Source organism: Nicotiana tabacum, chromosome 10 (genome assembly GCF_000715075.1).
Source record: "Nicotiana tabacum cultivar K326 chromosome 10, ASM71507v2, whole genome shotgun sequence".
Lineage (NCBI taxonomy): Eukaryota > Viridiplantae > Streptophyta > Magnoliopsida > Solanales > Solanaceae > Nicotiana > Nicotiana tabacum.
This window is the reverse complement of record NC_134089.1, coordinates 73,477,791-73,494,018: the sequence shown is the minus strand read 5'-3', so window position 1 is coordinate 73,494,018 and position 16,228 is coordinate 73,477,791. Positions and strand designations below refer to the sequence as shown.

Genomic DNA, 16,228 nt, shown 5'->3' with positions numbered 1-16,228 from the left:
ATAACTCAGGAGAAGCTTGACAAAGATCCATTCAATGAGGAGTTAATTACAGAAGAAAGGAATATGATAAGCCAGAAAATAAAGTGGGAAGAAGTGAATGAGAAGGTGTTGAGATAAAAATCTAGAGCAATCTGGATAAAAGAAGGAGATCAAAATACCAAGTTCTTTCATGCACAGATGAAGGAAGGACAAGCAAGAAATAGAATTGGTTCAATATGCAATGACCAAGGGGTCAGGATAACAGAGCCAAGAATGATAGAACAAGAATTCACTAGCTTTTTCCAATCCTTACTTGGAGAATGTGCTGAAGAACTAACCTGTATAGATTTGAAAACAGCTAGGAAGGGCCCTTGTCTAACTAATGAACAACAACAGGAATTGGTCAGACCAATAACAGAACAAGATATAGAGTTGACAGTAAAAGAGTTACCTAGTGACAAAGCACCAGGAGTGGATGGCTTCCCTAAAGAATTCTTCAAAACATACTGGAAACTTGTTGGAAGTGAAGTCAAACAAGCCATTAAGGACTTCTTTGAGAATGAGAAACTGTTGAAAAGTATAAACTGCACAACAGTAACTCTAGTGTCTAAGGCGAATAGCCCTACATATGTAAAGGAGTTTAGACCAATAATATGTTGCTCCACACTCTACAAGATAATTGCAAAAATCTTGACAGTAAAGCTGAAGACAGTGGTTGATTGTATTGTGTGTCCAGCCCAGTCTGCATTTATAGAGGGGAAAAACATACTGGATAACGTGATCATAGCCTATGAGTTAGTTAAAGGATATACAAAGAAGGGGATATCACCAAGGTGTTTGATTAAGGTGGATATAAGAAAGGTGTATGATTCAGTCAAATGGCCATTCCTAAGAATAATTCTGATTGAGTTTGGTATGCCTATGAGGTTTGTGCAGTTGGTAATGGAATGTGTAACAACAGTGAATTATTCCCTATTGCTCAATGGAGGATTAACTACAAGATTCCAAGCAAAAAAAGGGCTTAGATAAGGAGACTCAATGTCTCCTTATTTGTTTGTATTGGTAATGGAATATCTCAATCGATCCTTGAAGACATTGGAAGGAATGCCAAACTTCAATTGCCATCCGAGGTGTGCCAAGCAGAAAATAACTCATATTTGTTTTGCAGATGACCTTATATTGTGTTGCATAGCAGATAAGATATCAACTAGATTACTCATGAGCAGATTCCAGCACTTTTCAGAAGTATCAGAACTGAAGGCAAATATGGAGAAGAGTGCCTTATACATAGCAAGAGTTTCAAAAGAATTTAAAGAAGAGATGATGACAGAGATGAAGTTTGCAGCAGGGGAGGTGCCATTCAAATACCTTGGAGTCCCATTGTCAGCAAAGAAGTTATCTATACAGCAATGTATGTCGTTAGTAGAAAAGATTACAGCTCGACTCAAATACTGGACAATAAAATTTCTCTCTTATAGTGGTCGAGTACAATTGATTAAAAGTGTGATCTTTGAAATGCAAACCTACTGGGCCCAGATCTTCTTACTTCCAAAGAAGATATCTAAGCTGATAGTACCTGCTTGTAAAACATTTCTATGGACTGGAAAACACTGAAATCTTGAAAAGAGCACTGGTTGCATGGGATAAAGTTTGTATGCCTTACTCAGCAGGAGGACTGAATATAATTGACCTACTAAACTGGAATAAAGTTGCACTTTGTAAGCTCCTTTGGGAAATTACTGAGAAGAAGGACAATCTTTGGATACAATGGATATATAGCTATTATATAAAAGGAAAGGAGATTATGTCAATTCAAACACCTAAACAAGCCTGTTGGTTGATTAGGAAAATATTTGATACTAGAGAATGGTTGGTTAAGCCATCCAAGAGCTGACTTGAACAAGTATTGTAGCAAAGGGAAGTTGAGTATAAAGAAACTATATGTTGCATTAATGCCCCAATATCCTAAGTGTAGTTGGAAGAAGATAACAATTGGTTCAAAAGCACTGCCAAGACATCAATTCATACAGTGGTTAGCTATGTACAAGAAGCTCACAACAATTGACAGATTAAGAAAATAAGGCATATCAGTAGCTACTGATTGTGTGCTATGTGAAAAAATTGTTAAAGAAACAATGGAGCACTAATACTTTGAATGTGACTACTCCAGACATCTGTGGGCAACCCTGTTAAAATGGCTAGGGGAAATACACACCATAGGGAGCTGGAATGCTTAAACAGAATGGCTAGAAAAGAGAAGTTCGAGCAGAGTTAAAGCACAACTAGTAAGGTTCATATGTGCAGCTGTTGTATATCATGTTTGGGCAGAGAGGAATCAAAGGAGATTTCAAGACAAGAAGATAACAAGCCAACAAAGGATGAATACTATTATCTCAGAGCTTCATACAAGAGGGCAGAAAGAAATCAAATGGCAAAAGGAGCTGGACAAATTGAACTATTATCCTAGTTAGAGAAGTAGAAAATGTATAGCAAGAGTTAGACAAAGTTAGAAATCAGTGATTGTCAAATATTTTTTTCTGTAGGAGAGACTAGTTCAAGAGTCCAAAAGAACTAGTGAGTTGTAAATATTATACTTGGTTGAATGAAAATTAGATAGTTTGAACAAAAAAAGAACTTAATATGGAATGATTACCGTTAATTTTAGTTGATGTTTAAAATACTACATATTAAGAACTTAATATGGAATGATTACAGTTACATAAATAATTTAAATAAGGTAAAATCTGAATTGATTTTGAACTCCTAAATATTAGAACTTCATACATAATTCAAATAAGGACTAAGTTGTAAATATTAAAAAAAAATTGAATTATACTTCTTATCCAATGTGAAATTTATTTTTAAAAGGTAAAAAGCGAACGATATTTCTCTAAGGCCCTTCGTGCTTTTAGTATAGTATAGTATAGATAGAAACAATTTTGCAGAGAAACAACAACAACAACAACAACAACAACAACAACAACAACGACCCAGTATAATCCCACAGGTGGGGTCTGGGGAGGGTAATATGTACGCAGACCTTACCCTTACCCCGAAGGGTAGAGAGGCTGTTTCCAGGAGACCTTCGGCTCAAAAAAACATCAGGAGCCGATATATTAGTACCATAAAAATGCATAATAAAATAACAGCAATATAAGAGATATGAAATACAGAATACGAAATACGAAATAGATGGCTGATATAGTAAAACTAGCAGGTAAAGCCCTGCATCAATAGACGACCAATGACATTCTTAGTCTAACTCCTAACTGGCTAGTCTCACTCTATTGTGTTGTAGAAATATTCACAACTTTCCCTAACCTACAACCTTAATGCTCGACCTCCATAATTCCCTGTCAAGGGCCATGTCCTCAGTAATCCTAAGTCGCGTCATGTTCTGTCTGATCACCTCTCCCCAATACTTCTTAGGTCGCCCTCTACCTCTCCGCGTGCCCACTACAGCCAGTCGCTCACACCTCCTCACTGGTGCATCAGTGCTCCTCCTCTGAATGTGCCCGAACCATCTGAGTCTTACTTCCCGCATCTTGTCCTCCATGGGGGCCACACCCACCTTCTCTCGAATATCTTCATTCCTAATCTTATCCATCCTTGTATGCCCGCACATCCACCTCAACATCCTCATCTCTGCTACTTTCATCTTCTGGATGTGTGAGTTCTTTACCGGCCAACATTCAGTTTCATATAACATGGCAGGCCTAACCACTGCTCTATAAAACTTACCATTTAGTAACGGTGGCACTTTCTTGTCACACAAGACTCCCGACGCTAACCTCCACTTCATCCACCCCACCCCTATACGGTGTGTGACATCCTCGTCAATCTCCCCGATCCCCTGAATAACCGATCCAAGGTACTTGAAACTACCCCTCTTGGGAATGACTTGAGAGTCAAGCCTCACTTCAACTCCCGCTTCCGTCGGCTCAACTCCAAATTTGCACTCGAGATATTCCGTCTTCGTCCTGCTCAACTTGAAACCTTTAGACTCAAGAGCATGTCTCCAAATCTCTAGCCTCTCGTTGACGCCGCCTCGTGTCTCGTCAATTAGAATAATGTCATCAGCAAATAGCATGCATCATGGCACCTCCCCTTGAATATGATGAGTCAGTGCATCCATCACCAGGGCAAATAGGAATGGGCTGAGCGTAGACCCTTGGTTCAACCCCGTAATAACTGGAAAGTGTTCAGAGTCGCCTCCTACTGTCTTAACCCAAGTCTTAGCTCCAGCATACATGTCTTTAATCACCCTAATATAGTCAACCGGGACCCGTTTATCCTCTAAGCAGCTCCATAAGACCTCCCTAGGAACCCTATCGTACGCTTTCTCCAGATCAATAAACACCATGTGGAGATCCTTCTTCCTATCCCTGTACTGTTCCACCATCCTCCTAATAAGGTGGATAGCTTCTGTGGTAGATCGCCCCGGCATGAACCCGAACTGGTTGTCTGAAATAGACATCGTCCTTCGCACTCTCATCTCTACCACTCTCTCCCAAACTTTCATGGTATGACTTAGTAATTTGATGCCCCTATAGTTGTTATAGCTCTGGACATCACCTTTGTTCTTATACAACGGGACCATTGTACTCCACCTCCACTCTTCAGGCATCCTATTAGTCTTGAATATAACACTAAACAATGCAGTAAGCCATTCCATGTCTGCTCTACCCACACACCTCCACAGTTCAACCGGAATTTCGTCTGGCCCGGTAGCTCTGCCCCTTCTCATCTTACGCATTGCCTCCATGACTTAATCGATCTCAATGTCCCTACAATTACTTAATTCATGGTTAATGTCGGCATTCCTCAATTCCCCAAGTATAATATCATGATCCCCTTCTTCACTTAGAAGTTTATGAAAGTAGGTCTGTCACCTCCTCTTAATCTGGTCATCTCCCATCAAAACTTTGTCGTCATCATCTTTTATGCACCTCACTTGGTCCAGATCCCGAGTTGTCCTCTTTCTCGCCTTAGCGAATCAGAATAACTTCTTCTCCTCACCTTTGCTCCTTAGTTCCTCATACAGATAAGCAAAATCTGTCGTCTTAGCCTCCGTCACTGCCATCTTCGCCTCCTTCCTAGCTACCTTATACCTTTGACTGTTCTCTCTCTTCTCCTCCTCGTCAGTGCTCCCTACTAACCGCAGGTAAGCCGCCTTCTTTGCTTCCACTTTACCTTGGACAACTGCATTCCACCACCAATCTCCTTTGTGGCCACCATTGTGGCCCGTAGATATCCCTAACACCTCTCTCGCCGCCTTTCTTATACAGTCCGCCGTCATTGACCACATTGGTTGACAAAGTGACAGACCTTTAAAATTTTATCTCGGGCCCATTTAAAATATAATCTTAACCTTGTCTAAATTTTCTAATTAATGTCAATAGATTATTAAGATTTAATTTAAATATTCTACTTTCATTATAAATGATAATGAAAGAAACTTTCAGAAGGAAAGGGGGGTGGGGCTGGGGGTAGGGGTTGGTGGTACGGCTTAATCACAATAAAAAAAATATAATTAGACTTATATATATTTTTTCTTTATTGATTATTGATCTAGCTAAATAAGATTAATGTTTATCATTTTCAAAAATTTATATTCTTAAATATTCATTATAAATTCAGTACATACTTTAATAATAATATTTGCTTATTTTATTTAAAAAAATTAATCATTTGGCTTGGGTACAAGCGCAATGCGCGTACCATGAGACTAGTATTGAAATAGGGTAAAAATTGTACGGGGCGCCCTATTTGGTCGCCCCCATTTAAACTATACCCATATTTTTAAATTTATTTAACATATACCCTAATTTTTACAACTTCAGGTGCCTCCTTCTTCCTGCTACCTGTGCGCTCCTTTCTTCCTCCTTTCTTTTCTACTCTTTGTCCTGGATGAGGAATGTTGAAACTGCAGTTGAAATAGGACTCAAAGGCCTTCAATTCAAGAATGCGGATTTGTTGCGGAAGAACTTGTGTCTTCTTGGTGTCGATGTTTCAACAAATGAAAATCAAGATTTGGTTTATGTTCGTCATAAAGTTATATGTTAATTGATCAATTATATGTTTCAAAATTGTTGAATGGGGTATATTTGCACTTCATAATCTTGTATATATGCAACCATTTCAAAGTTAAAAGTAGCCAATATATAAAGCTAATTGTTAATGGCCAATCCCAGGGCTAGGAACTGATCGATCAACATTATAACCAGCAAACTGTTGCCATGCAACAAGCTTATTGGCATGAACTAGCCCTGATCGATCAACATTATAACCAGCAAACTGTTACCCTCCAACAAGCTTATTGGCATGAACCTTTTTACTTGGGGAAGAAGACAAAACTTCAGCTAGTATAGGATAAAAACTTCAGCTTATTTAGTGTTGGAGTTTTTTATAAATGAACTTTATAACTTCAGTATCTTCTGCTGAAGTTTTTTGAAAAAGTTTTATAACAAAACTAATGAATCCAGGACAAAAGTTCAGCTTATATAGTACTGCAGTTTTTATAAATGAACTAAATAACTTCAGCATCTTTTGCTGAAGTTTTTGAAAAAGCTTTACGACAAACTATTGAATCCAGGACAAAACTTCAACTAAAACATGCTGAAGTTCAGCAAATAGAGAACAAAACTTCAGCTAGTAGAATGCTTAAGTTTAGGAATTACAAACAACTTCAGGCTCGTCTACTAGAATGCTGAAGTTTGTGTGATTGCCTTTGCTACTTCAAACACGTATGCCTGAAGTTTATGCGAAAAGCGAGTACGCTTGCAATTTTTTTTGTAAAACGGATATAAGTTAAAACGTGACCTAAAAAGCGGGTATAGATGCAAATCCCCCAAAAATAGGCTGGTATGCTTTGCTAATAGAATAGGCACAATAACTTAGCCCAGCTTATATTGGGAAGCCCAATCCAACCTAAGGTCCATCTGCAAGTTGGGTTCAACATGGGTCCAAATATTCGAAAATTCAAAACCGAAGCCCATTATACAAAACCCATTGCACGTCTCAGAAAAACCCTCATTTCTTCTTCCCAGAAAATCTCTTAAACCCTACTACCACAGAAAATCTCTTAAACTACTTCGAAGCCATGCATAGAAGGAACATTAGGTTGCGAAGAGAGTATCTTTACAGGAAAAGCTTAGAAGGGAAGGAGCGTTTGCTCTATGAGAAGAAACGCAAAATCAAAGAAGCTTTAGAGGGTTAGGTTTCACACTGAATAAACGAGAAAATTTTATATAATTCTTTTTTTTTTGTACCTTCTTTATTAACGATTTTGGGTATTTCAGAGGGAAAACCCATTCCAACTGAGCTCAGGAATGAAGAGGCTGCTCTTCGCAAAGAAATCGACCTTGAAGATGAAAATACTGCCGGTATGTTAATTCCCCTTTTGCTTTTGCCCATGTTTCGTTTGCATGTCTTTTTATAGTTTAGAGCAGAGCGGACCCAGGATGGGGCACAATTGTCTTAAACATGCCAATTACTTGTGATAAAGTTTGGCGCAACTCTATGAAAACATAATGAGTTTGATAACTTATCAGCAAAATACAAACTTTAATATTATCGAATATCATCAATGTGATACTAATATAACAAAAATACATCATTCGCTCATACTTGGACTATCTTTCATATTTTGAAAACAGTCAATATTAATAGCATCATTACTTACATTTGTAAATACTTCTTTCTCAAAGTAAAAAACTAAACGATCATTTAAAAATGTATCACTAATACTACTATGTAATTCATTTTTGATGTAATTCATGGATGAAAATGCTCTTTTCACTGTTGCAGTCGCGACAAGTAAAATTAGAGTTAACTTTACAAGTAAATAAACAAGTGAATAACTCTCTGCAAGATTTGCCTCAACCAAAGCTTTTGCCAAATCACCAATTCCTTTCAAATCAGAAAACCTAGGGTCACCACGTCGCATGTGCAATATGAAAGTGTCAAGTTGGTGACTAAGATCTCGAAGCTTCAATTCACCAATCTCATCTAGATAATACTTGGTCAATTTCATTATTCTTTCCTTATCAAAATTAGCAAATGAATTAACTGGATTCAAGCTGGCCATACCAAGAAGCAAGTTACCACTCACAACATCAAAACGACTGTTAAGCTCCTGATGCCGCAAATCAATCACAGAATAAAAAGATCAACATGTAACAACTTGTTTCGATGGTTGTTACTTATTGTATTGTATCGTATTGTTACTTTAAATACAATATTTGTTTTGATTGTTATTTTAATTTGATTATATCGTGTCGTTAAATTTGTCATTACGTAACGACGAAAAGTGCCATATTATATAACGACTGATTTGGCGTGGTGGCGTCGTTGCCTTTCTTTTTCCTCTCATCTTGCCTTTTCTTATTATTAAATAATCATATTTTATCACTTAACCTATTTTTTATATAATAATTCTACTTTGTATCGTATTTTTTCTTAGTAATGTTGCAAGTTTATTCTTCATACTGGTGGTGCATGATATCATCAAACGATACAATCTATCCAAAGATTATATTCATCCAACAATATAATACAATACGATGCCTTATAAAACGACATGTAACAATCATCCAAACAAGTTGTAAGTGATATGATTATGTAACAGTAGAAGGTCTACACTTTGACTTTCCAGGAATATTGAATTCTTCCATATTGGGTACCACAATATCATGTTTAGCACAAAATGAAGAGACTTCATCCATCAATGGCACCCATCCATCTTCTCTCATTACTTGCAACCTTTCCTTTGTGAGGTTAAGAAATACCACGGCATTGGCAATATCTTGCTCTTTCTTCTGTAAAGCTTTACTCAACTCGTTCGACATCATCAACACTTTCAACATCAAGTGAAGCATAAAAACAAAGTCAAATGCATTGATTTTACTCAAAAAGGCTTCTGCTTGTAATCTATTATCAACCTCAGAACCTTCAGATTCAATCACCTCAAGCACATGAACAATAGATGAAAATAAAACAACAAAGTTATCCAACGTTCTACAATGTGATCCCCAACAAGTGTCACCTGGTCTTTGAAGCCCTCGCTCTTGATTTAATTCTTTCCCACTTTGAACTTCACTCCTCTCTAGCAATTTCTCCAATAATTCTGCTTGATAATCACGAAGTTGATCTCTACGTTTAAAAGATGTTCCGACTACATTCAACACGTTAGCAATTATAGCAAAGAAAGTTTCCACCTCCTTATGTTTTTTAGCAATAGCTACAATGTCAATTGCAATTGATGCGCAAAACAATGAATACAATATGCCGATGGAGCTTGTTGTAAAATTAAAGCTTTAAGACCATTCACCTTTCCTTGCATGTTATTAGCTCCATCATATCCTTGTCCACGTATTTTAGATAGGCTTAATAAGTGTTTCAATAGCAAAGAATATATTGCTTCCTTCAATGACTTGTAGATGTATCACCAACACGAACAAGACCAATAAATAGCTCGTTCACTTGGCCTTTTATGTTAACATACCGCAAAGCAAGGGCCATTTGTTCATGGTGTGAAATATCCTCATCAACTAATATCCCAAAATAATCCCCTCCCAAGTCATCAATTATAGCTTTCATAGTTTCTTGTACACAAGCACTCACAATATCCTTTTGAATTTTTAGTGAAGTCATCATATTATTTTTTGGAGCATGTTTTAATATAACACTATCCACATCCGGAAGCCTCTTTGCAAGCCATTCCAAAAGCCCTAGAAAAAGGCCTTTATTTTTGGAAGATTCACTTTCATCGTGACCTCGAAAAGACAATCCAAATTCCTAGAGGAACCTTGCAACATCAATTGAGGTATTTAAACGAATTTGGTGATCACTTCTTTGTTTCTCGGATTGCTTGTTAAAAGCAACTTGAATTGACTGAGATTGATTAGAGAAGTCTAGCATCTTATTGAAACACTTATGACATAGTTCTCCTTTATAGTGCGTAGATCTGTCGTGAAATGCATTAGATATTAGATATGATTTGCCTCTTACACTTTGTGCTTTGAATGTCTTGGCTTACTAGAAAAGTTGTCCCTAATGTCATTGTTATCCTAAAACACAAGGCCAGGGAAGAGCCAAGGAATTGTGGAAACATTAAACATGAACTATCTCCTTAACAGCTGCACCTTGTGTGGTTAAAGAAATTCAACATTGTGATCCTTTTCCTTTCTTGAACCCAGTTGATTCCTGCTATGGCTCTTTCTTCAACTTTCGCTATATTCTGCTCCATATCCTTTGCCTATTGTTCCTCACTTACAATGGATCTCATGTTTCAAAATTATATTCTCTGGTCCCGTGGTGGATGATCATTTCTCACCTTTTTCTTCAGCTTGTAGTATCAGACCTTAAATACCTTTTTCCGCCTTTTGGCTAAAAGTTCTGCTTCATTGCCAAGTTGCCAGGACTTTTTGGTTGTTTTGGCATTCAATGGGTGGTGTCTTCCTAGGGTATGAGTTAATCTCCCTCGTGAACATAGACACATGCTGTTTGCTGTCGTCCACCGGGGTTATGTGGACCTTATGGAAGAACGGAGAAGTTCCATGTTCTCAATTTTGATTTATCAACCATATAAAAAAAGAAAAAAGAAAAACAAGAAATGTTTTAGGATTTGTTGTAGGGCCAGTCCCTGAATGGAAGTTTCTATTGGAACCTATAACCTTTACAGTTATTGTTCCTTTAATACTGTATTTTTTGTTATGCTCTCTCTCTTTGTTTTTTTGAAATAAGTATTCCAGATGGAGGTGAGGTGGTTTCCAGTTACATTACTTTTTGAGTTGTACGTGCTATGTATTTGCTAGGACTACTCCTTTATCTTTTTTAATGATGTTGATGCAGTACCTCGATCAACTATTGATGATGAATATGCTAATGCAACTGAAAAAGATCCCAAAATTTTGCTTACCACTTCAAGAAATCCTAGTGCTCCTCTTACTCAGTTTGTCAAGGTTGGTGTACCTATCTAAACCTAGTCCCCTAGCTCCCCCCCCCCCCCCCAAAAAAAAAAAAAAAAACTCTTTGTTTTATAAGTCATTTATTTGAGAAATGTATTTTTTCAAGGTAATAATTTCTCTTGTTGTCCTTTTCTTTATTTTTCCCCTGTTGTTGTATGGAGACAGGAATTAAAAATTGTGTTCCCTAATGCTCAGCGGATGAATCGTGGTGGTCAGGTTGGTTTACTATTGTGAAGTCTATTCTTGTTTGATGCTTTAATGCATTATGAGCTAACTAGTGATGGCTTTTGGAGCATTATAGCTTAAAAGTTTCATAATACTTAGAATTGGAACTAATGTGTCTCTAAGAATAGGACAAGGTGTTCCTTTAGTGTGAATTACAATTTAGAATTATTTGTATATGTACATATTTGTATCTGTATGGACATGTTCAACCTAATGCTGGGGTTTAGTCAGCTTAATAATCTTTACTGGACGCTTTTCCATCTTGAAACTTGACCTTCTTTAAACTTAATTCCTTTGTACTCTGGGAAGATTTAGTTAGTGATAATGTGTATTTAAGAAAGCTAATTATTTTTGCACTGTTGCATACTAGTTCAATTTTGATACTGTTCCTCACTTCCTTTAACCTTGGCTCTTCATGTGATTGGGACTTGGGAATATGATTATATCTTACAATAAGATGTAATATCACTATGATTTTTGAGAAACCTGTTAATATATTCCTTCCTCTTTGGTGGGAAGAAAACAAATCAGAATCTTGAATGTTACAGTTTGAGATTGATCTTCTGTCCCTTGTTTTACTTCCCATTTCCATGTTAGTCCGTTGTTCTACTGAGCATAAAATAGGGAAGATCAGCACCCAAGGGTGTGGCCTAGCTGCAAGGAATGGACATGGGAGATCAAGGTTCAAATCCCATCAGCGCAAAATACCTTATGTGATTTCTTTCCATTTGTAAGCCTTGGTGGATAGAGTTAGGCATCACCTTGAGCCGATCTTATTCAATGGATTGTGACTTCCTCACTTGAGTGTTCTATCGAATTTCCATTGATGGACTAGTGGACTCATTCGACTCATCTAGTGGATTAGTTGAGGTGACACAAGCAAGTGGGATACCCCTGTTATCTAAAAATAAAGGAACATCAAGATAAAAGGGAAGAAATTGGATCAGATCCTCCTCCATGCTAGTTTGAACGATGATGATCCTCTCTCTCTCTCATTCTCTCTCTCTCTCTCTCTCTCTGTTTTTTACATGTCAATCTCCTGTTATACTTGGCAGAAAATGGGGCATTTTGGAGAACACTTTACAATTGGTATTTATCACAAACATAATTCACAAGGTTTGGCGCTTTGGTTAAGTATTTCTTGGGACAAGCCAATAGTATAGGCAGCTGGGCAGCTATCTCTACTGTCTCTCGAAGACATTATCTTTTTTGTGTTGTTTTATTTCTAATAGTCTCTACTCCATTCTATTATATGAAAATGAAAGATAAGGAATTGAAGTAACCTGTATCAGCTTTGTGTCTTTGCTTCATAAAAAATGCAGTGGCCCGTATTTTTCTTCACTAGGGCAAGGACATATTTCAGTCGCACTTATTTAATAGAATATAAAAAGAAAAGAGCACATGGCAATGGATGTCACATATTTTTTTTTGTAAAGAAATTGCTGTGACTCTTCGTCTTCTGGACGTTTCTTTTTTCAACGGGGAAAATGATTTGGCTTAAGCATTTAATTACTTTTATGTACTTGCATAAGTATCTAGTCATGTTTTATACACTTGTTATGTGTTTTCATTTTAGTCTCTTTTTTCCCCTTTTTGCAGGTTATATCTGAAATAATTGAAACCTGCCGAGCTCATGATTTTACAGATGTAATTTTGGTCCATGAGCATCGTGGTGTGCCTGATGGTATTATCATTAGCCATCTGCCATTTGGTCCAACTGCTTACTTTGGATTGCTCAATGTGGTAAGTGGTCTTACTCTTCCCTTATATAGTTCCAGAAGTCTTCTGCTGGCTGTGAAGAGTTGCAGATGAGGTCCTCATTTAACCATTTTCATGCAGGTAACGAGACATGATATAAAGGACAAAAAATCTATTGGAACCATGCCTGAGGCGTACCCACATCTGATTTTTGACAAATTTTCAACAAAGGTTATACCTAACATCCTTTTTTTTGATGAAGAGTAAAACCGATCATTTTTTTCATGCATTTCCAAAGGACTTGCTAGACATATTAACAAAAGAAACAAGAATTCTATGTTATCTCCATATCAAAGTTTATAGCTTTTCAGTGGCTTCCAGTTGGTGACATATTGTCATCACGAGTTTTTAATTTGGTCGCTTAAGCAGACAATCAATCCTAGAAGTTTTAATCATATATGAATATCTGGAGTCTTTGTATTCTTAGTGTGGCATCTTATATACTGTTCTATGCTAACCACAGTTATTTTGATCATGCAGCTTGGTGAGAGGACAGTTAACATCCTAAAGCATTTGTTTCCAGTGCCCAAGCCTGATACAAAGCGTATTATCACATTTGCTAACCAGTCAGACTATATTTCATTCAGGTTAGATTCTTGTTCGTAGCAGTTAAATTACTTAAAAATTAGTGGTGTCATACGAGCAGAATGAAGCTTGTAAAGTGTATCTTTGGCATTGGCTATCCTTAAACAAGTAGATATATATCTGACTTCTGTTTGTAATGTTCTATTTTTTTGTTTTTGTTTTTGGTAACATTTTATTTCTTTTTTCATAGTCCATCTTTTAAGGGATGTCTCTTTTAGTTGTTTCAGTCATTAGATTCTACATTTTTCAGCAAGCTTAGCATAGTGAATCTTTTAGACAATCGTTAGCCTTTGTTTATTTCTGTCATGGTGGTGTACATGGATTTGCCTGAAATATCCTAACAAATAGAAAGGTGAAGGGTCCTTACCACTAGGCTACCCCCCTTCTGTTGCCAAAGAACCTTTTATATAGACCTAAGCATTAGAGGGAAAGGGCCTTTTCTGATTGACAGAGAGGATAGTTGAAAAGGAGGTTAAGTTTTGATCATTTGCCAAATATACAACTTCTTCTTTTCCTCCTTGCTTTGTACTAAATTTGATTGAAATATGCAGACATCACATCTATGAAAAGCACGGAGGTCCAAAATCAATTGAGCTGAAAGAGGTTGGTCCTCGATTTGAACTACGGCTTTACCAGGTAACCATAATTCAAATGAGACTTGATTCATCATTCTTGTCTGCATCCGTGTTTATATATAATTCTGAAACTCTGTTATATTGCTTATCTAAGTTATTAGCAGGCCGACATATCTATACAATTTTCCTTGTTGTATTTGGGGAAAGGTATCATGATAATGGATGTCAAGTAACTAGACAATAGTGATATTGGACCCTTACCTCCATTGAGTTTATTAACCTGGTGATTTTTCTTGTTTTTGAAATTTGTCATATTAGTTAACAGCATTGTTTTGGTCTTAAAGAGACAGCGCCTGAAATTGATACTGTGGAGGAGGGTGGAAGTTAGGAAAGACCATACCCTGCTTTCTTCCTGAACAGAAGTGGTGAAATATTTCCGCAGTTTGATATTTCTTTTTTTGCAATTCTCTGATTTGGTGCCAGATAATAATAATCAACCTCTAATCTCTGAAAGCTCTATAATTTAGACCCGATTTGATGTAAGATAATAGTAGCGCTTCATACTATTTACTTGTTACAGTGTAGTTCAACTTTTGTGTGCCTGTCAGTTTCTGATTCTAAATAGACCATTTTCTCCATTTTAAAGTATAACATGGTCGAACATAACGGCCTCATTGAGATGCATGATTTTCTTCCATAGCATGTTTCCAAGTACTTGTGCTGTCTCGTTATTGAATATCAATTACATAATGTACAACTTTCGTGCTATGTTGTTAGGATCATGTGATATCTTTTGGTTTTGCTGAAAGTCTTGATCAGCGTTCCATCTGTCGTGTCTGATCAAGTTACTTGTTTCCTTTCTGTAGATAAAACTAGGAACGATGGATCAGGATGAAGCTCAAACCGAGTGGGTCATAAGGCCTTACATGAACACATCCAAAAAACAGAAGCTTCTAGGGGACTGAAGATGCGGAATAGAAACTTTAAAGCCCCAAGCATTAACAGAAGTTGATATCAAACAATTTTGTTAGCGAGAATACATCACAGAGCAAGATATGTGTTTGCTCATGGAATCGCAGGAGCTATTTATCTTAGAGCAATATTTGACGCTGCTTCTGGTTCCATAGAGAGGAGATGCTGTAAAGTCTGTGCCTCTGTGTGGAGGTGAAAAACTGAACTCTCTTTGTTTCAAGTAGTCAGTTGGTATATCCCTTCAACTGGGAATACAATGTAATGTATAATATGCTAGTTTTTTTTTTTTTAATCTCAAAATTGATTTATATGACTCTTCTATCTTGAGGTTGATGCAGCTTAAATGATGAGGCAAGAGAAAATAGAATGATTCTTTTTGCCTTCAACTTCCTTATCAATCTTTCTCTTCTTTTTTCCCTTTTTTATTTTTTGTGGTATTAAGCATGTACTTGCATCTAATAAGACAAGCACGTACCTCTAACATCTGTCTCAAACCTGCTTTCTTTCCATTCAATTAAACTAGTTGAGAACTGTACAGAATGTGTACAGAGGTAAGAATTTGTAAAAGGCAGAATCCTGAATTGTCAATTCATCAAACAAGTTTCAAATCAAATAAGACCCATGTGTCTTCATGTCTGTTGAAAGTGAGAATTGATTAGTCTCCTGATTTTAAGTTGTCAAAAACAGCCTCTGTTGAAACTTAGATCAACATAGCAAGCTTCTTTAATTTGTTCTGGCATGAAAGCCCGTCTCTTCTGCAGGTTCAGAATGAATGTCGAATTGCATTTGATTCGTAAAATACAAACTATCACTTCATTGGTTCAGAATATAGAATAGAAGCAAATAATACTCTCTCCGTTCCAATTTATGTGAACTTGTTTGACTGGGCACGTAGTTTAAGAAAAAATAAGATCTTTTGAGTTTGTGGTCATAAACAAGTCAAAAAGAGGTCCAGAGTATTTGTATGGTTATAAAAGCTTCGCATTAAGGGTAGAATTGGAAGTCTAAACTAAGTTCTTTCTAAATTTAGAAAGGGGTTGTTCTTTTTGGAACGGACCAAAAAGGAAATATGTTCAAATAAATTGGAATGGAGGGAGTAGAAAATTGAACTATTCCCTCTAATTTCAATTTATGTAAACATATTTTCTTTTTAGTCTTTGCTAA

At 36.7% G+C, this 16,228-nt stretch overlaps 1 protein-coding gene across 1 annotated transcript; it reads left to right on the top strand.

Moving 5' to 3' along the window:
- The first annotated feature begins 6,994 nt into the window (after positions 1–6,994).
- On the top strand, positions 6,995–15,376 carry LOC107775574 (uncharacterized). Its single transcript, XM_075222980.1, has 9 exons — positions 6,995–7,193; positions 7,281–7,364; positions 10,834–10,943; positions 11,115–11,165; positions 12,774–12,917; positions 13,014–13,103; positions 13,413–13,519; positions 14,069–14,153; positions 14,959–15,376. Exons 1-9 carry the CDS (start codon positions 7,082–7,084, stop codon positions 15,055–15,057), a joined length of 882 nt encoding a protein of 293 aa, XP_075079081.1. The 5' UTR covers positions 6,995–7,081; the 3' UTR covers positions 15,058–15,376.
- Positions 15,377–16,228: the final 852 nt, after the last annotated feature.

Coding starts and splice junctions, on each gene's coding strand:
- LOC107775574 (XM_075222980.1), top strand. CDS start 7,082: ATGCATAGAAGGAACATTAGGTTGCGAAGAGAGTATCTTTACAGGAAA. Junction 7,194..7,280: donor AATCAAAGAAGCTTTAGAGG/GTTAGGTTTCAC, acceptor TGGGTATTTCAG/AGGGAAAACCCATTCCAACT. Junction 14,154..14,958: donor TTGAACTACGGCTTTACCAG/GTAACCATAATT, acceptor TCCTTTCTGTAG/ATAAAACTAGGAACGATGGA.